This window comes from Polistes dominula, unplaced genomic scaffold, assembly GCF_049000335.1.
Source record: "Polistes dominula isolate Pdom_NZ unplaced genomic scaffold, Pdom_raw_medaka contig_17, whole genome shotgun sequence".
NCBI classification, from domain to species: domain Eukaryota; kingdom Metazoa; phylum Arthropoda; class Insecta; order Hymenoptera; family Vespidae; genus Polistes; species Polistes dominula.
Window position 1 is genome coordinate 311,940 of NW_028301049.1, and position 26,679 is coordinate 338,618.

Consider the following 26,679-nt stretch of genomic DNA (forward strand, 5'->3'; position numbering starts at 1 on the left):
TTGTTCATATTTGAACAAATTTTCTTGTTACTATATCTTCATGATTTTAAATACGTATATATTAGTAACAAATTGCTTCAGAATGAAAAGATCATGTAAAAATGTAATTATTACGGTAGCTAACTCGATTTTTTTTGAAAAGGGAGGCAGGCCACTTTTAAAATAGGCGGCCCATACAAAACGGCAGGATATCGTTTTCTACAGAGAAGACTGAACCTTGCATTATCGTTATTTCCTAGTTTATCCCCACTTGCTCGTTATTATGCTGTTGATAATATTAGAAGTGAGCAATGTACGTTGCGATTCGGTGAAACGCAAGGAACTAGTCAGTGTATCGCCCAAATACAAGTCATTAGTATACATTTATCTATATTTCTTGTTTTTCTTCCTAAGTATAGCTATCGTTTATTCCTATATAAAAATAAAGATACATATACATGAACAAAAGTATGGATTGTAAACAAGGACCTGTGTTGTCTTTTGAACAAGGACAAATTAAAGGTGTCATAGAAACAAATATTGATAATAAAGAAGAATATTTTGCTTTTCGTGGAATACCTTATGCGAAACCGCCTATCGGTAAACTAAGATTTCAAGTAAGTGTTTAACAAATTTTATTTGTATTTAATAGTTATATATTTCTATTTGATTTATAATATTAAATGTAGTAATGATTATGGTACTTTGATAAGAAATTTATTGAATTAAAATCATTATTTTTTTTTTTGTTAAAGATGATTTAGGCAGTTACTTGAAAGATAAATCGATGTAATCGAAATTAATGTATACTATTTCATAGAATAACAGATATAAGATTACTTTATAAATAAATACTAAATTAATTAAAATAACATCGAAATAAACTGTTATATTTAATGTAATTTAATTGTAAAGAGTAATAACCCGAGAAATATCTGAGAAATTCAATTTAATAAATTCGTCAATTGACTATTCTTGGACGCTCTTATTGTAAGAAAAAATAATTTATTATATTCGAAAATTGAACAGTAATATTTTGAAGAGATAATAATCCACAATATTTATATAGATGAAAAAGTTCATATTTATAAATTTTTGTTTTCTGTAGATTTTATTTCTTCCATATTAATCTAAGGTCAATCTGGTTGAACATTAGATTCACGTTAAAGTGCACATTGAAATCAAATTTCAAAATGTTACATAATTTCAAATTCTTATAAATTTTCAGGTAACGCGTAATTCTTTTTTCTACGTTTCTTTGTTTATTCGTTTATATTTAGTGAATTAATATTGCGTTGCAAAGCAATGAATTTCAAAATAGAAATTATTTTTCATACTGTAAAATTATGCTACGTTTACCTTCAAGTTGTCGGATAAAGTAAATTATGAATCATTTAGTTTATGTTTTCGATAACTTTTCATTTTTGCATAAGATGAATTTAAACATTTAGAAGCACGTTACGCAACATGTGTACGTATTTTCATATAGTTAACATTTGAAAAATATATAATTCATAGATGACTTCTCTATGAATTCATTAAAGTAAATGATAGATGGATGCATCCGGTAATCGCTTAGCTAACAATTTTTCGTTTATAATTTCACGTATATTATAAAACAAGCAAGCATTTTTTGTATTTTTTGCATTTTCACATGCTGCTTTGCTACAATTACAAAGATCATTATGATGATAAAAAATAAAAGGAAATATAATAGTGCAGTTAGATTAACTAATCTTTCTTTTGAAAATATTACTTTCATAATTTGTCCGTATTTTTACATTCAAATTTCTAGAAAACAAATAAAAGTAAATATTAAATCCTTATTTAATTATATTAAAATTGAAAATCATAAGGATCTCTCAAAAGATGCTTTGATTTTTGAATTTCAAATTTAATATTTAAACTATTAGGGTGTACATTGGGTTTCGTACTAAATTTTGAACTGACCATGTAGGATCCATTACCACCTGAGAAATGGATTGGAATAAGAGATGGATCCAAGTTTGGTAACGTGTGTGCTCAAATAGACAGAGTATCAAATGAAGTAATAGGAAGCGATGATTGTCTGTATTTAAACGTTTATACACCGTTGATTGAGTTGTCTGCGAAACTGACAGTAATGGTATGGATCCATGGTGGTTGTTTTTATATGGGATCAGGAAACGATGATATGTACAAGCCAGATTATATCGTTCGAAAGGACGTAATCCTTGTCACGATCAATTTTCGACTTGGTAGTTTAGGTTAGTACAAATATTCTTACAATTGTAATAATTATTGTATAATAATATTTATGATTTCAAATGGTTTTCAAAGTTGTTTGATTATTTATAATTTTGAATTTCAATCAAATACAAGAAGATCCAATTTTTTAAAGTAAAATTAAATAAATTAAATAAACAAGAAAAATAAACCACACAAGAAACCGTGCTAATCTTATACATATAAAATATATATATAAATTAATTCTGACCACTACGACACCCATGTCGTATGTAAGGAATACGTCCGAAAAGGGTTAAACCATTTAGATAAGAAAATACAAAATTTCATAAAAATGTCTTTATAGGATTTCTCAATCTAGAAGATGAAGTTGCATCAGGTAATCAAGGTTTAAAGGACATCGTAATGGCATTACGTTGGGTTAGAAAAAATATTGCAGTATTTGGTGGAGATCCTGAGAACGTGACTATATTTGGTGGAAGCTCTGGGGCAGCAATGGTTCATTACTTAACAATGTCACCATTAGCAGATGGTAGGATTTTTCATACGTGTAATTAACAGCTATCCTAATTTATATAGATATTTTGATTCTGTGGGAAGTTTATATTCTTTAATATTTTCAATTATTAGATCTACCGGAAAATTCTGTCCATTTTTAAAATACAATAAAATAATATATTATTCATAATTTAAACAATTAATTAAATTAATTACTTTTGAACTCTTGCCAACATGGTGGCAATTTGTATATTCCATTTTAAGAAATGCGGCCTTAACCCTAATGACGAAAAAGTTAACTAATGTTTGTTTAAAAGGACAGAATTTTCCGGTAGACCTAATAATATTTAAAATAACCACCTTACACACTTTAGATTCATTTCAATTGAATGATTTTTAAATAAATGCACGGAAAAAAGTACAAACGAAATTCTTAATAAATGTGTTTAAAATTTGTCTCCTTTTGATTTTTTTTTGTGATATTCATACAGACGTTTAAAGATTTCTTTAAATAACGTATCCTTGAAATCTCATTGTATACTTTCCTCTATTTGTTTTTTTTCCTTGCAGGATTATTTCACAAGGCTATAGCGCAAAGCGGCTTAGCTACCAACTTTTGGGCTTCAATGCTCGTTGAACCCAGGAAATACGTTTATCAATTATCCAGTATGTTAGGTTTTAAATCTTTCGATTCCAAAGCTATCGTTGATTTTCTTCAAGAAGTTAACTTAGAAAAACTCATTAAATATCAATACAAAATCATATCTTCCATGGTAGCTTATTTTTTATTATTTCAAAGTTGTTCTTTTTGATAATTCGATGTGATAATGATAAGTTTGTTGTATTCTTTCTTTTGCAGAAAGATAAATCAGTTTTTTCGGCCTTCCTACCAGGAGTAGACAACAAATCAAAAAATCCATTTTTACTACTACCACCGACAATAGCTGTGAAATTTGGCATTAAAGTCCCATTTATGTTTGGTTATAACGACATGGAATCATCTTTTTTTTTCGGCAATAGCAACTTGGCTAGTAAGTTCATGTTATAATCATTATTATTATATTATTATTATTATGCTCGAATAAAATGAATCTAATTCTTTAACAAGCATGCTTTATTCAGGTAGGTTCATCAAAAGAATAGATAATTCAATCTGTGATTTCGAAAATTTTCTATCACCTGATTTGTTGAATAAACTGAAAGAAAGGACTCTAACAGTTAATGAATTTAAAAGCTTGTATTTCTCTAAGAAATCATTAAACGGTGAGCCAACTGAAAATATAATTCAGTTTTTAAACGATTTTTATTTCTTACATCATATTTTCGAATTGGCAAAAATCTTGCCGATTGTTAACAAATGTTCCTCATACTTATATAAATTGTCTTACGACTCCGAGGAACCGTCTTTCATGAAAACTATTATGAATATTGATATAAAAGGTAAACAAAATAAACAAACATTTATTATTTAATATACATACGTAATTTATTAATTATAAATTATACAAAATTAATTTAAAATTATATTAAATTTTATAATTTATATATAAATCATATTTAATGTTGAAATATTTTACGGTATAATTACTTATTATATCTATTTTTGTAATAACATTAGGAGTTACTCATGGGGACGAATTGAATTATTTGTTTTATGGAACTCATCTCAACGCATTAAATTTGAAACCATATCGTCCTGGTACATCTAGCTACAAAGTAATGGATTGTGTTACACAATTATGGACTGATTTTGCTAAAACTGGGTACGTATTATCTAATATAGTTATTCACATAACAAACACGCACACACATAGACAAAATATTCTTAACTTTGATGATTATATAATGATTATTACAACCTTACTTCTCTTATAGAAATCCAACACCAAAAACTACAGAGCTTATTCCGATTTTATGGAAACCTTTGGAAAAAAATTCGAACATGTACGATTACCTTAATATAAATGAACAATTACAAATGGAAAGTATTCCAAAAGGTGTACAACGATTCGAGTGGAACTCAAAGATAAACAATAAATTATAATTAAAAAAAAATAAATATTGTGGTAATTAGTAAACATGCAATTTAAATAAAATAATATTCTATAATTTTATTTTACATTTAATTCGTACAATTTTTCCTCTTAACAATATAGCAAGGATAATGTGCTAAAACTCCTTTGTATATAACAAGTTTGCTCTCAAGACTAAGCTAAAGAAATTTCTTGTTTATTCCTATATTATTGAAATATAACCTTTCTTTAATTTTAAAAATCACTACCACATATGTACAATTCGCGGAAAAAAGACTGGACCGCTGGGGCGTCCGATGTTTTGAGATAATTGAAAAAAAAGGATCTTCGGTTCGTTTAAATTGTACTTCGGGCGAGCGCTCTACCGTTTGAGCTACCTAGAAAACTAGGTATTAATATTTTCTATGCTATACAACCGGTCACGGTAAGGAATACTTATATCTATGTGACTAGAACTAAATGGAAGGAATTTAAAATGGAACTATTAAAAAACCAATAGAACCTAATTAACAATCAGTCTTTATAATTCACATCAATAGGGATGGAATTGTGTCTAACAAAGGTTGTGGATACATGTGTTGTTATTTACCAGAAGACTAAGAATAGGAATTTTCAACCAGTATACACAACACATAAAACCACCAGTGATCCATAAATAATATTTTAGTCGATCTGCAAAATAACAACACACTCGTTCATCCTTGGGCTATTTCCAACCTATGAAATATCTCTTACCGTGGTCGGAGGGGTAAAGTTTTCTAATAATAAGCAGGAAAATGAAGGTACCCGAATAAGGTTGTTGAACCAATGTTCCTAGGCCGGGATTTGAACCCGGATCCTCTCGCTTTCCGATCGAACGCTCTACCACTTGAGCTACGAAGTCCTATGAATAAACTTAGCTTAACGTATGTATATATGTTATGTTTAATATATCATTACGGGCCTTATGTATATTTCCTAAACTACGATTAGTTATTATAAAAAATGAAACAAATTATATATTGAATAATTAAAGATTTTATCTCTTATTCTTTAACTATAAGGATAAACGTGTTGCTCGATTTCTAGTAAAAGTTTATCTTGTCATTCTCTTAACTAACCTCTTAGACACTACATGCCACTATAGTGGCTTTCGCGGATGACATCTTTTAAAATATATCATACCTAATTGTATTATTAATTATTAAAGTAGTAGTACTCATAGCGGATTAAAACAGGGGAACATATTGTCAACTCTTTTATTCAATTTAGTACTGGTCAAACTAGTACAGTCAAAGAACGTGCAGAACATTGTTTAGAATGTCCAACAAACCTATTAAATGTATAAAGTGTTTTTTTCAAATTATAATATTTTCTTCAAAAATTTGTTTTTAGAGTTAGATTGGTTGGATTTAAGGTAATGGTCTTTTGTAATATAAGTTTCGTTCAATCGAATATTTTATCGTAAAATGGACTCTTCCTTTCTTTTACTTATTTATTTTTTTATAGAACTACCCTTAAAAAAATAAGTTTGCTTTTCAAATTACTTTTTTCTCCCTTAATTAAATAATTAAAATATTAACTTTCTTCATTAATTCGAAAAAATTCCTACTACTAATTTTTAATAAAATATATATTTTAAAAAAAGGGTTTTTTGGAATAATTAAAAAAAAAAGGATCTTCGATTTCGATTAAACAGTATTTCGGGCGATTGCTCTACCTTTTGAGCTACCTAGAAAATGGATTTGAAACTTACATCAACATACAATCTAATAATACAACCATTCATGGCGGGGGAAAAAGCATAAATATCTAAGACTTATGAACTAATAAATAACTGATATGTTTTTTGACTGAATACCAAAACTGTGTAAGAAAATTCACATCAATAGATTGAAAAGAACTTTCATTTATGCTTGTGATATTCTGGTGTTTCCCAGATGAATAGTAAATAAAAAACTTTTCTACTAGCATTGCATAAAAGCATACTGAAAAGTTTCTTACGTATAGAATCCGGTCTTTCTGCAAAGCAACAGTTTTTATAATAATTCATATTTGTCTCTAATTGCTAGCCTAAATATATCTAATTATATAACCTAAATATATCGTTGCCTGGAGGGGTTTTTACAATTTTCTGAAGAAAATTTGTATAAAATAAGGAAAATAATTATTAGTTGCACTTAAGATAATGGCTATTTTTTGGCCATATCCCTCTTTTTTTGATAAATCCATTGCTGTATTTCTAGGCTGGGATTTGAACCCAGATCCTCTCGTTTTCCGATCGAACGCTCTACCACTTGAGCTACGAAGTCCTACGTAAATGTATCTCTTAATATGTGTATATATGTTAAGATCAAACGAGATTTGTATATATTTCCAATGTAATGTATGCAATACAAAATTGTGCAAAATATTTGATAGATTTTACGCAAATATTTACAATACCTAGAGGGTTTTTGTAAATCTAAAATAGAAAAAATATCATGTGTGCAGATCACACGTGTTAGAAGTGAAACCTTCTTAAAACCTTCGCTTCGAGAGAATGAGTTGAATGCAGAGTAACTGCATTATATACTAATTACTACATTACTAACTAATTTTACACAAACAATATATTGTAATATATGTACAATAAATCTTATAAATGTAGTAGTTAGAAAATAAAATATATTATTATTTAGAAAAATTTTAATTAAATAATTGAAGAAAATAATCTTGATATAAATTTGTAAGAAAGAATATTGGTAAAGAATATTTTTAGCTCTTGTAAGAAAAAAAAAATAAATAATATTAATAATCTCTTATAAATTCTAAACAACTGAATTAAAAAAATTCTAATATTTTCCTTATTTTTCTTTTTTCCAAAAGAAAAAAAGAAAAAACATTTTTACGATTTAAAATAGTTTAAAAGGAAAAAAACAGAGCATACAGCATGCCTTGCGTTTGTCATTCAATATTTTCAATAACAATCCTAATCTATTCTCATGTATTAATTGTTAATTTTAATAATATTTTAGAGATGTGAATAGATTTTTATCTGATAATTAAATCGTCGTTATCAGAGTATTTACACATTTAAGAACATATTTACATCTTCACAAAGAAAAATCTGTTAAACATATATAAAGGTTGTTAGCGAAATCTTCTTATTTATATCTATGCCCTTGTTTCTTCTTCCTATTAAGAAAAAGAAAACAAGACGAGATTTCTAGTTTCTTGTTAATTTGTTACCTACAGCAGGGGTGATTATTTAAAGTGTAAATCTTACGTATCGTCACTTGGAAACCGAAAGAGAAATTATTCTAAAGTTTTTACAATAATTCGAAGACTGTATTGCTTGTGAATTCAGTTTGAAACCACTTCATTTGTTCTAAAATAATTCGAAACGAAGAATATCATATAAGTGAAATCATTATTATTTCAGAAGTGTTGTAACTTTAAATCTACGATAATGGATAAGAAAGATAGCTCTTCGAAAAGATTAAAAAAAAAAGTAGGATCGACGTCTCGTGAAAAACCTATACAAACGAATTATATTTCATTAGAAGAAGCAGCAAAGTATATTCCACGATTTGATGGTTACAATATGATAGTTTCAATATTTTTTAATGAATGCAAAAGAGCTTTGAATCTCATAAGACCACGTGATGTAGAACCTTTAAGAAATCTTATTTTTTCCAAAGTCACTGGAATAGGAAGATTTTTGCATTCTGATACAAACGACATTAATGAATTCTTAGACAAAATATATCTACGTTATATAAACGTAGACAGTGACATTTATATGGATAGAGATCCACATAAAGCATTAAACAATTATATTGATAGAGATCGAACAAAAGAATTAGAATATTTAGAAAACGAAAGGTGCTTTCTGAAAAATAAAAAAATTAATGCCAATGTACGTACACTTTTGTTACATTCTTGCCACTATTGTAAAATCGACGGTCATACGGAGGAAAATCATTGTTGCATTTTCCTAAAAACAACTAAGAAGTTTAAAATGCTCGAAAGTAACAGATTATCTAGACATTTATTTTTAAATAAATTGTACTTGAGAGAACTTGGCGTAGTAGAACCAAAATATCAAAGAATTCTTAAAGAATAATTTTTCCAATGTTCCATTGAGTCTTACCATCTAAAATTAACTTTAATTTCTTTTATTTCGTTAACTTTTATACATATCCTAGTAAGATATTATTTCTGAACTGTTTTTTCTTGAATTATTAGTAACTGGTAAACATCTACGATCACTATAATTTCCACATGCATATTTAATTCATAATTAATTTCATATGCTTTCGAGTACAAGTGTAATTCAGAACTTTCGTTCTATTTGAGTTTTCGAGAAAAAACAATAATTTTCTTGAAAAATGTATCATTTTAATATTTGACTATTCACGAAAATGTATCGAGCAGAAACTCTGTCTAAAAGTATAAACTTTTGTAGAAAAGATTCTATAAAATATAATGTAATCACATAATATAGTTTAAGAAATGACCAAGGAAATAGAGAAAAATAAAAGAGTTTCACCAATTTATTTTGAGTATTATATAAATATTTCTCCATACATCGATCTTAATAAATTTCAATGGGCCGAGATTTTTTAAGAACGAGGTAACACGAAATTTACATTCAATGTTTAATCGATTAGACTTTTGGATATTTTCAAATAATGTCGTTAATACAAAATACAGTTTATCTTTCTTCTCTTTCGAATATGCTCTTTCCTCGTAAACATTTGTTCTATTAATCAACCTACAAAATTGTTACCCGTGTATTTACATATAGAAAAACGTATTTACATCTTTGTAAAGGCAAATCCGTTAAAGAGATATTATGGTTGTTGGCGAAATCTTATTATTTATATCTGTGTGTTACTTAAAAATGAGGTGATTATTTTAAGTGTAAATCTCACGTATCGTCACTTGGAAACCGAAACAAAAATTATTCAAAAGTTTTGACAATAATTAGAAGACTTTATTGCTTGTAAATTAAATCTGAAACTACTTCATTTATTTTTTTTAAATTCGAAACGAAGAATATCATATAAGTGAAATCTTTATTATCTGAGAAGTGTTTTAACTTTAATTTTACACGATGTTTACCATAGATAGCCCTTCGAAGAAACTAAAAACAGAATTGGGATCGACGTCTTGTGCAAAACCTATACAAATAAAGTACATTTCATTAGAAGAAGCAGCAAAGTATATTCCACGATTTGATGGTTTTAATATAAAAGGTTCAATATTTATTAATGAGTGCGTAAGAGCTTTGCATTTCATAAACCAACGTGATATGGAACATTTAAAACATGTTATTAGTTCCAGACTTGTTGGAGAACCAGCACTTTTATGTTTTGATATAAACTGCATTCAAGATATATTACGCAAAATATATCTATTTTATGTAAATGAACAGATAGTGAAAAAGGTGTTTAATGTTGATAGAAATCTAAATAACGAATTAGATAATTTAGATTCCCAAATGTGCTATACGAAAATTACAAACAGTGAAAGTATACCTAAACTTTCCTTTTATTTTTGCAACTATTGTAGACAAAACGGTCATACAGAGGAAAATCATTGTTGTAGTTTATTAGAAACAAATAAGATGTTTAAAATACTCGAACGTAACAGATTATCTAGACATTTATTTTTAAATAAATTGTACTTGAGAGAACTTGGTGTGACTGTAACACCTTGTCTAAAACATGTTTAATCATATTATTTATTTGAGTTTTCAAGCAACAACAATAATTTGTTTGAAAGATGTATAATTTTAATATTTGACTATTCTCGATAATTTATCGAGCAAGAACATTATCTTATACTAGTATTATATTCTCTACAAAATTAATATAACATACATAATATAACTACAAAAAATATTTCTTTCGAAAGTTGATTAATTAAAACGAGAAAATTCATTGAAAATTTTATTTTATTAAAACAAAGAAATTGATTTTATTAGGTACATATAATAACTTGTAAAAAAGAATTTTTTTTTTATATAAATACATATGTTATCTAAGTACATACTTCTTGCGAGAATCTATGAATGATTTCGCTTATATAAAACACATACATTAAAAAGCTACATTCATTCATCAAGTTACAATCAGAGTCATACGCATAATGAAATTCTTTACAATTGTACATACCCATTAAAACTTTCTATAATTAACGTTTAATATACGTAGAAATCATTTTTACATTCGCTTTTGTATGAATATATACACATAATATATAAATAAATAACATTTTTTTAACTTATTTTACAGGAAAACAGTCATATCATCATCTCATTCGTATATATATATATAATATTATATATATAAAATAGATATCTTGTATTAATAATATCTTTGGTTACTGACAGTTGTCATTTTTTCTTTTTTTGTTAGAAAAGATTTGAATAAATTTATAGACGCATATTAATCTATAGTAACAGTCCATGGATGGTCAGGTATATATCCGTACTGTATATCTGTTAGATGTTTTAAAAGTTTTTTATATATAGGATCAGATTGTTCCATTGTTGGTATGCGAATATCACGATTCATAAAGCCTATATTAGAAATAGGACTAATGATGCAAGCAGTTCCAGAACCAAACATTTCCAAAAGCTACAATAATAAATAATCATTTAAGTTGGTATAAAATGATTTTACATTTGATCATTTCAATGAATTATTTTCAAACTTACTCTATTTTCTGTAAACAATCGACAGACTTCTTCCATACAGATTTTTCTTTCACTAACTTTGTATTGACCCCATTCACGTGACAAAGCCAAGATTGAGTTTCTTATTACTCCAGGTAAAATCAAACCATTTAACGGTGGCGTCACCAATTCCCTCTCTATTCATACAAAATGTTTTTATGACTGTAATATATTATAATAAATTTTTAACACTTTAATGGCCGCTCATACAACATGTGTGTAATAGTCGGAACAATCGTTGTTGGCCGTTATTTATTTATAACTTTTTATATAATTTAAAAAAACTTTATTAAATTCACGAAAAAATTAACATAAAAAGTAAACAACAACAAATTTAATTTTATATAATTTTAAATTAATTTGTTCAAAAATATTATCAGCTCCTGGCAACGTTTGACTGCGTAGACTTGTGGCCATTAAAGTGTTAACAGGTATAGAAAATAGAATAAAAACATTTTCAAATGAAATTTCATTCGTACCACCATCGTCATTGAGGTAAACCATAAAAACGTTCATCGCTCCTACTTCAGTAACTTCATGATGTTCTCCATACAACCATAACACTTGATGATATCCTTTTTTCAAAGCTTTTTTTACCATTTCAATCGTGGGACCATAATTACTTCCCACTTTACTATCTCCACTACCACCTGGCCATGCACGGGTACATTGTGGATCTGCAAGTAGAGATACCCCAACTTCCGAAGTTTTAAAGTATGATCCAACAGGGCTTAATATTACATATAATAATGCTGAATCCGATGGCAACACTCCCAATGTAGGCTGTGTAAATAAATGTCATTTGTTAATTACAAAAAGAACAAATATATGTTTATTGTAATATGCATCGAATTAACACACTATTGGAGGGTAACATCATGAGTTTGACTCACACGTATAGCGGCCGAAAATTAGTGAAATATGAAAAAAGTGCACTTTTTACAAAACATGTAATATCTTCACATCTAATAATAGGATATATATATATAAAATATGTAAAAATGATTGTTTTTTCAAAATTTCATTATTTTTGCCGGTATTTAGTATAAGAATCGGAAAAAATATGCCAGTCGCGAATGTGTTAATACCTGACCTGCAGATAGTGTGTTAAAACAAGCTTAGTCAAAAATGACCGATATTAATAATACAAGGAATAATCAACGATGATTCCATATAAACGAATTATAAAAATTAATGTGATCGTTAAAATTGCATGAAGAATTTATTTCCATACGTTATAATAAATTTAATGTCATCATACATTACTGTGCGAAAAATCTTTTTTTTTCTTTTTATCATTCCACGATTATGTCACGAGATTATCGAAAAGAATCAGAAATATAAACTTGATATTTCTGATGAAGAACTTTATTAAATAATCAAACTGTCATGTATGTTTTTTTTAACGACTTATAATGAATTTTAACTCGCGTAAATAATATAATGAAAGAAATGTGTTTTATTCTTAAGAAAAAATTAGCATTTATTTGTAATTATTTAAAAATGTACAAAAATGGCATTTAAAACTTTTCTCAATTATAACCAGTTCATTATTATTGGCGATAACTTTAAGATAAACTATGCTTTAAAGAAAAGAGTAATAGATAATATTCTTGTATATTTTTTTATTATTAATTGTGAAACAAGAACGGATAAATAATACTGGTTTATAAAAAGACTAAGGTTATACAACAATCAAAGGTTCTTTATAGATAATTTACGATCAATATGAAACATCATCAGTATACCCTAATAAGATTGAACTGACACTTGTTATAAGAGATATTAAATTGTCGTAAAAAATGAATTATCAAAATAACAAATTGTACAAAATATTTAATCTCTATTATCTTACTTTTAGCTCTGCCTCAACAAATAAACATAACAATTATTCTTTATCTTGTTTAATTTGGTATTATCATTTTGTATTGAGAAACGCACTGATTATTTCTACACAATAGTACGTATGACGTATGTGATATAAGTGACATTATGTACTACTACTACTACTACTACTATTATCATTCATATATTCATTGTAATTTACTAAACAAATGTTACTTAGTGCTTTATATGTAATATTGATGATGCATAATCTTTATTTTCATATTTATATATATTTGGTCGAATCATAAATAACTTCCGTTTTTATGAGACAAAGAATAGCGTTGTAGTCGTCCGTCAAAGTCGGAAAAACGTTCTGCACTGGGTTCGTCTTTTAAGCTCGTATTTCCAGAACGGAATTTTACAAACCAATTTCTGACTGCCCTATTAGTTATCAATCTTGTACCGTATACGCTGCATATTTTTTCAGCTGCCACTTTAGTGCCATTACATTGTTTAAATTCCTAAAGCATTACATGTCGAATATGCACTTTTTACTATCCATTTCAGAAGTTAAGAAAAATGGTTAAATGTAACATTAACTACATAAAAAAGTTGACAGAAGACTAAACTGAATCCTCATCTAAACGGAAGTTACTTATGACTCGACCTAATATAATTTTGTTTAAAAAACATTGAATAATACTTACATCGATTCCTATTAATGTCGGACGTATGTAAAGACTAGCAGCAGTTGAATGTGGAACCCATTCTTGGTCTATGCTTATTAATCTAGTAAAGCATTGAATTAATTCATTTCCATTGAACGTAGGTAAACCAGATCTTATTGCAGAATTGTTCATACGTTCCATATTCATTTCAGGCCTAAATAATCTTATTTTTCCATCTACTCCTCGATAAGCTTTCATACCTTCGAATAACTAAAGAACAAATAAATAAATAAATAAATAAATATCAGAATATTTTTATCAATTTAATAATAAATTTAATCTTTTGTACATTATTTAACCCTTTGAGTGCTATGGAAGCATAAATGCATTTGATAAAAATTATTAGCGTTGTCATTCGACGCATATACATGTTTGTTTATAATAACAACACACATTCACGGCCGGCATATTTTTTCCTTTTGTAATACTGGGTATCGGCAAAAATAACGAATTATTTAAATTTATATTTAAATGTTCCTACAAAAGATTTTAAGTAAAAGTATTCAGCACTCAAAGGATTAAAATAATGAAATAATAATACCTCTATGGCGTAATGTAAAACTTTAGCTGCCGGATGAAGGACTAAATTTTCAAAAGGTGTAATTTCTGGTGCTTGCCAACCACCAAATGTTTCGTAATAATATATTTTAAGCATATGATCGGTGAAATGTTTGCCAAAAGAAAGTTGACAAACATTTGGTTTTCGTTGAAGTTGATGAGGTGCGGCAAGACGGACTGATAAATCAGCATACTATAAAATAATAAACAAATGAAAAGAAATTAATCATATTGTTTAATTCTAGCAACTATAACAAAGTTTGTGTTTTAATGAAAGATAATATACCTTAAACGATCGTTCAGGTTGTATGACTTTTTTATCTCGAATTTTTAACGACGAACTCCATCTTAAACTTTTCTGTAGTTGATTGAGAGAAGTTCCGGAGAATAAGATCTACATGTTTTTATTTAAAATTAAAATAAAAATATTAAATTTACAATTTTCGAATTAAAAATGATTGTGAAAATAATATAATCATAATTATAATATATTATATACATATAATATTAATAATATAATATTAATATATAATATTATATAATAATTATAAATTATAAATAATTAAATACTATAATTAAATAATATAATATTAATCATATATAATTAATTATTCATTTGCATTTCTAACGAAGAGATAACTAGTTTAAAAAAAATATTATTTATTTAATAGAAAAATTATACACGATGATAGAAAAACAAATGGACGATTTGAAAAGCTTTGAATATCAGCGCGCACAATAGCACAGCCAATGAAATTGTTCGTAGTTAAAGATAATTCATTGACGATTGATAACGATTCATTTTATTAATGAGTTTTAATTGACTTTAGAATTTTTTTAAGTTGGAATAGTTTAGTAGTAGTATTAAATAATTTCTACAACAACAAAATAAACTTGGATATTGAATTGCATATGAAATAATAAATAATGTATTAAACAAATATATTTTCGAATAAATTTTGATCGATTATGAAAAATATGTAAATTAACGTGAATAACTGCAATATGTTTTTGATATAAATATATATCAAAAAAATATATAGATAGTTACGTTATTGATAATTTGTTTACTCGATAGAAGATAGAAAGATGTGTCAAGCGTGATAATTTTCTTGAAAAATGTTGTGAAATTTCAAAACATTTCTACACTTTAACATTATTACACGTATTATATGAAATTCTCGTCGAAACTTGCTATACAAAGAAAAAGAAAACATTGAACCATTTAAATTTGACGTTACTAAATATGTGTTGTGAAATAACACGAGATAAGTTTAACGAATAGTGAAATTATCAAAGCTTATTGAATCATTTTCTTTTTATTAATCTTAAAATAAAATTTTCTGCATTAATTAACCATTACATTTTTTTTTTTTTCAAGAATTTCTTCTCATGATCAACAATTGCAATTATATGAATTTAATTAACACATTCGCGGTCGGCATATTTTTTTCTTTTTTTAATACTGAGTACCGGCAAAAATAATGAATTATTTAAATCTATATTTAAATAATAAAATATAAATTTAATATATAAAATTTATATTTATATATTTATATAATACCAAATCTCGCCATTGTTTTATATAAAATATTTCTGTATTTATATAAATATTTAAATATTAAATATTATATATTTAAATTAATATTATATATTAAAAATTAAATATGTTTTATATATATTTATATTATAAAATGTATATTTATAAAACTTTTAAAATTTAAAATAACGTGAATCGGCAATTACGAATAGAACTTGAAAAGACGTAAATTCACGTCAGCGGTCGCGAATATGTTAATAAATCAAAATGAAGTAACATTAAATACATGTGATGTTATTTCAAACGTACCTTTCGTCGCAGATAAACCATGATAATTGTTTATATATATGTAAAACAGTAAGATCAATTTATTCATACACGTTGATCTCTCGTGTTAATACAAATATAAAAATATTCGATGTCCACTTAATCATTCATAAGAAAGATTGATCTAATATTCGGAAAATATTCTTTTTCCGAAGTCAATGATACTTTTTATTCGTTTTTATCCAATATAATATTGAAAAGAAGGAAAAAGATTCAAAGAAAAAAGAAAATTAAAAGTTTAAATAACACTGACAAGAAACACACGCGACACGATTTAAGATAAATTAAACGAGACACTTTTTGTTTAATCAGGAAGTAAAAAAAAGGGGGAAACTTGTTTGAAAATTCACGTATGGATGATCACTCGTATCTGTTTCTTCGCTTCTTCTTCTTCTTCTTCTTCTTCTTCTTCTTCTTTTCTTCTTCTTCTTCTCGAATAATATAATATTCGAATAGATTAAATCCGGTTAATATTTGATTTATCAGTCACTTGTAAAAACAGAAAAGAATGGAAGGAAATGTTAGAACTTGAGACATATGTATGTACCCCCTCTTTCTTCCTCATTTAAAAGGAATGTAAATAAGATGGGTTGAGGGGGCAAGAGAGGATTGAAATATCTTTGATTTGGTGTAATTGAGAAAAAGAAGATTATGAATAATCGTATGATTAAGGAAAGGGGAGGAAAAATGACGACATGAACCCGAGGAAGGGAGATGACCGCTTGAAAACATGTTGATAATGATGTCTTTTTCATTAGTGATAAGAAAACGTCTTACCAATTGTTTTGTTTTCGAGAACGTGTAACGCGTACGATATTCGCATTTCTCTCCGCATATATATATATATATATAAAAAAAAACAATCACTTCAATTTAAATAAAAATTAATTGGTTATATTGTGAATTAGAAGTTTAATAGTGTATTGGGGTTAACAATTGGCCAATAGTTTACATCTTCGTTTCACTTTTATCACTCGAACATTCGACGAAGTAACAGTGTAAATTTATTTTGTTATTTTATTTTAATATTCATGTGCATGTTTATTTATGAAAGGAAAACGCGCGCTCGAGTAATGTATGAATCTATTTTTAATAATTTATATGTTTTATTTATCAAATTTATAATACCAAGATAGATATGAGAACACAATTTGTTTAAGTAACATTTGTTGTTTTATATATTTTTTTTTTAATCCCAAATTTTAATTTCTGCAATTTGTCTAGTAGAACACTTGGTTCCAAAAATTATGGAAAACGTATAAGTGCCATTGTCAATGGATTTATAAATAAAATAGATCAGAAAATTGACCGGATGTAACAAAGACATTAGCATAGTGCCGTCCGTGTGACTATAATCTAAATTTTTTCGTTTTGCGCCAGTAGAATTGACTTACATCATTTCCCTTATCGTCAATGGTTTTTCGAGGTTCTCTTGGGAAACAATAAATTGTCAAGTTTACTAATCAGTTAATATGAATTTTCAATCTTGTCCCTCTATTTTTTTGAAATTATTTATTTTTTAGGCACTTTTTATTTTATTAGTATTCTTATCAATTTTGTTAGATAGTGAAGGGTTTCGAGATGGGAAATTAAAATTTCTTTTTATTTTGTAATTGTTTCTTATAAAAAAAAAAATGTATGTCAATGGGTCCTTGAGAAATCTAAAGTTTTAACAGAAATATATAATATAAAATGTATATGCATTAGTTTTGACGTAAATGTAATAATGAATATGTATTATTACATAATTTATGATTAGATATGTGAAATTTTGAAAATATTCTTGTAACAATCAATATAATTTATGTATTTATTATTTTTTTTTCTTAAAGTAATATATACGTATTTTTATGTTATTTAAATTTTCGTTTTATTAACTGAAATGTAATTGAGTAGGTAAAAACAGATGTCTAGTCTTACCGACCAGATAACTTTCTAGATAAAGTACATTTCTAATTTATCGATCAGACGATTAAATAAATTCCATAAATTGAACATAGAATATAGAAATATATAGAACATTACAAGACCATTTTTCATGTAAAAACATCATTTTAGCATCGAGACAAGCAATGGATGATAGTAAGTAAAATACTGTATTTTTTTGATAGTATTGTACCGTTCTTTGATAGTAATGTACCGTCATTGTGTTATGTAGTGATGCTCGCATGGTGGCGCGTCGGTTCCACAGCAAGGTCTGCCAACTTAAGAAAAATACGATTGGCACGAGTGTAAAAAATCTACTTTACTTGTTTGCCAAATACCACGTTGTACAAACGCATATTTAGTTTCGTGAAAAGTCACGTTATATATTTTATATAATAAATAAATATTTGTTAAGTTTAACTCCTCTATATTATTTGTAGTTATTAAGATACCCGATAGCTAGTTAAGTACCTACTATCGCCCACTGGTGGTTCCGGCGCTAACTAAAATGGCTTTCTTATATGAAAAGTGGTTAGTTTCACAATCAACAAAATCTTTGTTGGCAGCACTGAAGGAATAATTATTTTGCAATTAGAGACGAGATTATAGTAGTGTTGATTAAGTGAATTGTTAGGACATTGTTATTGCCAGTAGTAATATTTCATTTTTTTTTAAATAAAAAAGACAAAAGAATAATACAAAAATGAGTAATTCAACTATTACTGATCAATCCCTCATGGATAAATCAATGCGGAGTGTATTCGGTAAGAGGTTATAAAATTTTTATTGAACAATTGATATATTAATCTTTTAATCTGTTCATAGATTGAATTTATTTTTCTATGAAAAAATAAATACATTATTTTCTATTTTTCATTAAAAGATTTATCAATGTATGTTAAATTTTTTCTATATGCATTCATCTTGTTGATTTGACTTGAAACATATATTCTTCGTATATTTATGTTTATCAGTTAACAATTTTGAAAGTTTTTAATAGAAATAGAATATGAAGATTTATTGAGAATTTGTTTACAGTCGGGAATATCCCGTACGAAGCAACCGAGGAGAACTTAAAAGATATATTCAGCGAAGTTGGTCCAGTACTTTCTTTCAAGTAAGTTTTTCCATTAATTTATCTTACAAAACAAATTATTAATGTTTTCTCTTATTGATGATGCATTATCTAACAATTATTTGTAGATTGGTATTTGATCGCGAGACAGGAAAACCTAAAGGTTATGGTTTCTGTGAATACAAGGATCAAGAGACAGCACTTAGTGCAATGAGAAATTTGAATGGTTACGAAATTGGTGGAAGAACACTACGCGTAGACAATGCATGTACAGAGAAGAGTCGTATGGAAATGCAGAGTCTTTTACAAGGACAGAATACTGAGAATCCTTATGGAGAGGCAGTTCAAGCTGACAAAGCTCCTGAAGCAATAAGTAAAGCAGTAGCTTCCCTTCCACCTGAACAAATGTTTGAATTAATGAAACACATGAAGATATGTGTACAGAATAATCCTAACGAAGCACGACAGATGTTACTTCAGAATCCACAACTTGCTTATGCTTTGTTACAAGCACAAGTAGTAATGCGAATAGTGGATCCTCATACTGCTGTTAGTATGTTACATAAAGCTAATCCAATTCCAAGTGTGTTGACACCTTCAGAAAAGCCAGTGGTACATCAGATTCCACCACGTATCGAAGAACCATGGGCAGCGCCAAGACCTACACCAGTAGTTGCTAATCCTCCTGCACCTATTTTTGCAGGTATTATTACTATTAATTAAGATATTCAGTATAATTAAGAATAAATAAATCTAAGAGAATTAATTGATATCTTTAGGTCAAGATGTAGATCTTCGAACATTGGATAGACAGATGGATCCTCGTTTAGCAAGATTAGATCAAGATTTAAGAGGACCACCGCAAACCCAAACAACTCCGGTTGTTGTACCACCAATTATAACTGCTACTGCTGATCCTAGGGGACCTCCTACTACTTTTACTCTACCAGATAAGTTAGTATATTATCAATACTCAATTATCATTTTTATTAATTAAACAATATATTCTCAAATATATACTCTTTTTTGCAGCAACCTTCCTGTAGTAGAAGGAGTGGAGAGGTTGTTAATTATTTCAAATAATTATTACATGAGAGATCATTCTTATTTATTATATTAATTTAATGTCGTATAACTTTTTAGCTTTTGCCGTGATCCAAGAGCTGACAGATTTGGTAGAGATCCAAGGGATCCAAGAGATCCCCGTATGCCCATTGATCCAAGAATCGCTAAACCTACTCGTAAGTTTTTATATATAAATATTACAAATCAATATATGTAAGAGATTTTATAGATAAATGTCATATGATGATCTTACAGCTCCTGTACCAGTAGCACCTCCTATCGTACCAAGACCAGTAGCAGCACCTACAGTTCCACCACCAGCTGTAGTTGTTACAAATAACGGTGTACCTCCTACCACTGCTCTTACAACATCTGCAAGTACTGCTACTTCTAGACTTATGGCAGGAATGTCACCAGCAGGCAATATACCAAACGGTGCGTCGGATCAAGAAAAGGTATGTTCATTTACGATTATTTTGGTTTTAATATATAAAAAGACAAATCTCTCTCAATGATACACAACAAAAACAAATATTTTTATATGTAAAAAAATATAAATTTATTTCTTATTATAGGCAGCATTAATAATGCAAGTATTACAGTTATCAGACGAACAAATTGCTATGCTTCCACCGGAACAAAGGCAAAGTATTTTAGTTCTTAAAGAACAAATTGCCAAAAGTACACAGCGTTAATAATATATTATATAATATGTGATAGTATTGTAATATTAATATAATTTTAAGACATTAATGTAAGGAACAAACATTGTTGACAAATTCAACTTCTATAAAACTAAAATATATAAGGTATATATTGTAACAATATACATATAAAACTCTAAATTTTAAACAAATTTTCATTATATAAACTCTGAATTAAACTAAAACAAAAATATATTCAAAATCTAATTGTGTACTTTGTTCAGTCTTTTAGGATTTCTTCTTTAAATTGAAAATAACCATCATCGATTAAAGAACTGTAAATCAATTCAGTACAATTTTTATCTGTATATAATTCGACAAACAAAATATTCTCATGTCGTTCCTGAAAAAAATAATCTTATTGCGTAAAGGTTTTTCATTTTTTACAATAATTTCATTAAAATAATATTAAATGTTTACCTTTATTTTAAGTGTGATGGTAGTATTATATTTTTGGTTCATTTGTTCATTGACCATTTTAGATGTTTCTGTACTATCGTCAACATCAATATTCCATAATTGACATTTTATTGCAAATATTGGTAATGTGAACCATTCTTTTTTCATTATACGTAAATCACACCTTTAAAAAATAAATAACAATGAATTTTTAAAACAACACATACAATAATTTATCTAATAAATAATAATATAAATTATTTACTTCTCTAAGGTAATTATTCGCTGTTCGTCATTTCCATAATCGACGTAGCATAAGTGAACTAAAACTTTGTTTGGATTTTTGGTCTTGATAACTTCTTTAATAAGACATCTATACCAAATATTATCAGAAAATAATGAACAACATGGAGTATCTAAAAATATAATATGTAAAACATTGTTATTTATATAAAGATTTATTTTAAATTCATCTATTATAAAAACCTACTTGAAACTAAATTTTGCAACAAGGGTTGCTTGGGAGCTTCTTTTTGTAAATTTTCTATCAACAGATTATATTGATTATAATAATCGTTCAATACCTACAAAATAAAATAATAAATTATATTTGAAGATAATAATGTTACTAGTGTGCGTGCGTGCGTGCGTGCGTGCGTGCGTGCGTGCGTGCGAGTATCCTTAATTTTTGAAATCTAATTATTTTAATAAAATTACCTTCAATTCTACATTTTTATTTAGTTGTACATAATAGGTAGTCAGCGATTTATTATAACATAAGTTTACTTCAAACGTATCGATATCTTCAGGAATAATCATTGGTACATATTGGTAACCATTATTTTCAAAAAATAGTTTTCTTAGTGGACTGGAAAGATCTATTTCGTTTATATTTGTTTTTACTTCTTCATCGGAATCACTGTTATCCAAAAAATAATCTATTTTCTTCATAAGATAATTGTAATTTGTGCTGCCATTTACTTTCTTCACCATCGTATGATCTGTTTTTATTTTAAATGTAGTATTACTGTTTATTATATCTCTAATTGACTTAGAAAAAATTGGAGATTGAATCCTCTGCGATAATTTGAAATGATCAGAATATGTTGGATCAGATGCTAAATCAATTCCTAATTTATGAATAATATAATAAAGAAGATTACATCTTGTTGGTTCTAATATTGTTATGGATACCTGCGAAGAATGATTTTTATTATAGAGAGAGAGAGAGAGAGAGAGAGAGATGGTTATTTACATTAGACATTTGAAATCTAAATTGGTGAAATACATGGATACTCATATCGGTTTAAAAAAGAAATAAATGATATCTTACAACCAAGTGTGTATCCTTTTCTTCTAAAACAGTTACTTTACATTCCTTTTCTACGAGAAGTAAATGTATTTTATCCAAATCTTCTATTTTCCATTTCCCATTTGCCTATTAAGTGAAAATATAGATTAACAATATTTATTTCCTTATCAAATTATATATTAAAAGATATATGATTATATAATCAATTACCGGAATTAAACCTTCAACAACACATTTAACAGATTGAATTGGTATGTTATTTAACATAACTTTCTTTTTTAAACATCCAATCTTACATTCTTCTACATTTCCATAATCTACAAATTGTACCTCTACTGTATTTTCATTTAAAACTGCCAATACTTTAGCTCTGTACCAAAGATTGTTAGCATGATATTGTGCAATGCATATATCACCTTTCTTCCATTTTTTATCACATGCTTTTATTTTCATTTTTTGACAATATTCAGACAATATCGATTCTATATATTGAAGCGTCTTCTTTCCTTGTTTTTTACAATGTAAATAAATATTTGCAGAGTAATCCACGTTTGTTGGTATACCAATAAAAGTTTTATTTTTTATTGGAAGAGCAGGTAACCAATCTATTAAATCCGATTTTTTGCTCTTATTGATATTGTTCAACATAAATTTATGCTCTTTTTTATTATTACCTTCTTCTTCGTCATATTCTTCGTCTTCGTCTTCATTTTCATCTTCATCTTCATCTTCATCTTCATCCTCATCTTCATCTTCATCCTCATCCTCATCCTCATCGACATCTTCATCTTCATCTTCGTCTTCGTCTTTATCCTCATCTACATCTACATCTACATCTACATCTACATCTTCATCTTCATCTTTTTCAACATCTTTATTCCCTTCTCTAAAAGTTGAATTATCTTCTAAATCCTTTAATTCATTTTGTGATTTATTATTTGATTCATCTTCTACTTCCATCTTTACATTATTATTTATTGCATTTTTTATTTCATCTTTATCATGACATACTTCATCTTCAATATCTTTTCTAATATTTTCTACTTCTTCATACTCCTCCTCCTCCTCCTCCTCCGAAGAAAGATCCTTTTTTTCATCTAATTTATTCTGTTTTTTATCATCTTCATTATCTTTTTCTGATTTGATGTCTTCAATTTTCCTGATGTTTACTTTTTCTTTTTCAATTTTTTCCAAATTACTAGACATAGGAATATCATCTAATTGATTTGATTCCTCCATGGAAGATGACATATTTTTGTCATCAGATTCTACATTATTTGCTTCATCTTCATGCGTTATTTGAGTTTTTAATAATTGTCGCATAAATTCAATGGCTAATATCTTTTCTTTTTCTGCGTTATAGCTATGGAATTTCATTAATATTCAATTAGATATTTTACTTATTTAAATTATTATTATTATTATTATCATTATTATATATTATATACATACCCTTTTATTGGTAAAGCTAGTCCACTTTCAACTAACATTTTATTAACCGAAATTATTTCTATTCTGTCTGGCGATAACGGTCCAACTGCTATCGACTTCTTCATCCAAAGTTCAACAAGTATCTCTTCGTTGTTTTTGATTTTTTCCTAGAAAATATAAAAAAGGATTGTTTTACAAAATATTATTGTAAATTGTTAATTAGTACAGGTAACTCTCCTATAACACGGTAGATAGGTTCCTAGAAAATGCCGTGTTGTGTGAAGACCGAGAACCATGAGCCAAAAACTTTTGTTTTCAGGTTATGGAGATAAAAGGAAATACTTTCCACAACACTGTATCTTTAAGACGTCAAGCCTCGCCGGGGCTGTAAAAGTACAGTGTTGTACAAATGTTTTTTTTTTTTTTTTTTAAAGGAAACCGTGTTATAGGTTGCCATGTTGTAAGAGGGTTCCCGCAATTTAGGAATCGTGTTATAAGATGTCGTGTTGTAGAAGGGCTACCTGTATTTAATATAAACTTACTGCTAGTGTGATATAAAATGGGACATGTTGATTTTCATGTAATATATCAAATAATTTTTGGCACGATAAGATTGGCCATACTTCGGTACCACCGCAAGGTAAAAGACCAGCGAGCTTTATTTTGAAAACAAATGCTGATTCCTTATGGAACATTGGATGCAACGGTTTTATATATTTTATTGGTATTTCTTCTTCAATGGCCACGTCATAGAATGATACAAGAGCTTTTTCCGTTGTTAGGATTTTTAATATATAACCACGAAAATAACATTTTTCTTTTTCATAATATACAACACAGAGGGAATCCTTCGTCCATACTTTCATTTGTGACGGATGATATTTCCAATAAAAATCATTTAATTTTGACATAAATTCTGTTTTAGCTTTCATACGGAGCATGTCAGAAACGTAAATGCAATTGGGTGACACTGATTTATGTATTTGAATGGATACTTTGAAAGGATCAGGTTCGATCATCATTAATTTTGATGTTCCTTCGTATTCTTGTTCATCTAGGGATAAACGTAGTCCCTCCATGACAGATTTTGTTGTTGGACAATATTTTGTTTTAGAACTTTGACATATCAAACTAAAAATCAATACGTCAATTAATTAATTAGTTTTTTTACTTGTTGAAGAAAAAAAAAGGAAAAAAGACTTGTTTTTAAGGAATCGTTTCATTCAAATTAAATTCTTACTTTGGATTTATAAAAACGGCGTAACCTTCATCAACTAAACGCGTATTAAAACTATAATCATCAATATATAAATGAGCTTGATAAATATCTTTTTTTATTTCCACAGGAATTATTATGACGATTTTAAGATGCAAATTTTGGCGTATAAACCTGTAGGTATCCGAACTCCACTTTTTTAAGTTATTAGATGGCTTTATATTTACCAAAGAAATTTTTATCGCCTAAAAATAATATAATACATAATAATAAGTATACATAATGATAATTATAAGAATATTAATGACAAATAAAACATACTTGCGCTTTACTAGACCTGAAAAATTCAGGCAATTCTCTTATGTTTTTGATATTTTTTATAAGGGTAATAAATCCATAATCAACGCTGAATACAGTAATTTGCGAATTAGAATTGATATTAACTACTAATCCACGATACCATGATTTTGAAATTGAAAAAGCGCAAACATCACCTAATAATAATAATTAGATTGTATTATCTTTGTTATATATATATATAGGGAAAAGGTTATCCATTATTTTTACGTTTACTTCAAGACTTTATTTAACATATTTTTAGTTGTCTGATTTTGGTCAAATATGCACCGTTTTGTTCATTAATTTATTGCCGTTTTAAAGGTAGCTTCACAATGCCTGTCTCATAAAAGTCTTGGTCCCTATTTGCGAAAAACTCTAGGGATCGATTTTTACAATCTTCTTTTAATGTCATCTAACGAAAAACTAATGGATTACTTTGTTCCCAATCTAATATATATTGATATGCTTATATATGATATTATACCTTTTGAACAAAAACGTTTTATCTCAGTATTATCACTATTTTCATTAAAATAATTATTCATTTCCTTCATAAGCACGTTATTAAAATTTTCACCATCTTCGAACTGTGAACAAATTGAATATAAAATTAATTTTTTTCATTTTTATATAGAATTATTAACACACTATCGGCGGGTAACATCATGAGCTTGACTCACACGTATAGCGGCCGAAAATTAGTGAAATATGAAAAAAGTGCACTTTTTACAAAACATGTAATATCTTCACATCTATTAGTAGGATTTCAATGAAATTTAGAAAATAGATA

The 26,679-nt window shown here is 27.5% G+C and overlaps 4 protein-coding genes across 9 annotated transcripts in view; 2 read left to right on the forward strand and 2 right to left on the reverse strand.

Annotated features, from left to right (window-relative positions):
- Positions 1-321: 321 nt before the first annotated feature.
- Positions 322-4,809, forward strand: LOC107072150 (juvenile hormone esterase). The gene is made up of 8 exons (XM_015331846.2): positions 322-596; positions 1,937-2,225; positions 2,552-2,737; positions 3,274-3,476; positions 3,563-3,734; positions 3,826-4,143; positions 4,322-4,466; positions 4,579-4,809. Exons 1-8 carry the CDS (start codon positions 438-440, stop codon positions 4,745-4,747), a joined length of 1,641 nt encoding a protein of 546 aa, XP_015187332.2. The 5' UTR covers positions 322-437; the 3' UTR covers positions 4,748-4,809.
- A 5,832-nt stretch (positions 4,810-10,641) lies between these two features.
- Positions 10,642-18,583, reverse strand: Bcat (Branched chain amino acid transaminase). Of its 3 annotated transcripts, XM_089175624.1 has the most exons (8): positions 17,200-18,510; positions 16,405-16,911; positions 14,842-14,949; positions 14,539-14,748; positions 13,977-14,207; positions 11,922-12,225; positions 11,425-11,579; positions 10,642-11,344 (listed from the first exon to the last, which is right to left on the reverse strand). In XM_089175624.1, exons 2-8 carry the CDS (start codon positions 16,423-16,425, stop codon positions 11,153-11,155), a joined length of 1,221 nt encoding a protein of 406 aa, XP_089031750.1. In that variant the 5' UTR covers positions 16,426-16,911; positions 17,200-18,510; the 3' UTR covers positions 10,642-11,152. The 3 variants fall into 3 exon arrangements, with proteins under 3 accessions (XP_089031750.1, XP_089031751.1, XP_015187340.1); XM_089175625.1 differs by lacking the exons at positions 16,405-16,911; positions 17,200-18,510 and adding an exon at positions 18,542-18,583; XM_015331854.2 differs by lacking the exon at positions 17,200-18,510 and having other exon boundaries at positions 16,405-17,128.
- A 92-nt stretch (positions 18,584-18,675) lies between these two features.
- On the forward strand, positions 18,676-21,394 carry CstF64 (cleavage stimulation factor subunit 2 CstF64). The gene is made up of 8 exons (XM_015331848.2): positions 18,676-19,112; positions 19,387-19,465; positions 19,552-20,126; positions 20,203-20,377; positions 20,456-20,485; positions 20,567-20,664; positions 20,744-20,943; positions 21,064-21,394. Exons 1-8 carry the CDS (start codon positions 19,052-19,054, stop codon positions 21,181-21,183), a joined length of 1,338 nt encoding a protein of 445 aa, XP_015187334.2. The 5' UTR covers positions 18,676-19,051; the 3' UTR covers positions 21,184-21,394.
- The window catches only part of qin (tudor domain-containing protein qin), a 202,748-nt gene continuing 197,175 nt past the window's right edge, over positions 21,107-26,679 (reverse strand). For 3 of the 4 annotated variants that reach the window (XM_089175622.1, XM_089175623.1, XM_089175621.1), the window contains 12 exons: positions 26,374-26,476; positions 25,872-26,044; positions 25,575-25,795; positions 24,877-25,465; positions 24,356-24,501; positions 23,114-24,266; positions 22,925-23,029; positions 22,309-22,785; positions 22,082-22,175; positions 21,857-22,007; positions 21,613-21,775; positions 21,107-21,535 (listed from right to left, as the gene is read on the reverse strand). In XM_089175622.1, coding sequence (XP_089031748.1) covers positions 21,413-21,535; positions 21,613-21,775; positions 21,857-22,007; positions 22,082-22,175; positions 22,309-22,785; positions 22,925-23,029; positions 23,114-24,266; positions 24,356-24,501; positions 24,877-25,465; positions 25,575-25,795; positions 25,872-26,044; positions 26,374-26,476 — 3,498 coding nt within the window. In that variant the 3' untranslated portion in view covers positions 21,107-21,412. The remainder of the gene's footprint in view (positions 21,536-21,612; positions 21,776-21,856; positions 22,008-22,081; positions 22,176-22,308; positions 22,786-22,924; positions 23,030-23,113; positions 24,267-24,355; positions 24,502-24,876; positions 25,466-25,574; positions 25,796-25,871; positions 26,045-26,373; positions 26,477-26,679) is intronic. The other variant, XM_089175620.1, reaches the window with a different exon arrangement.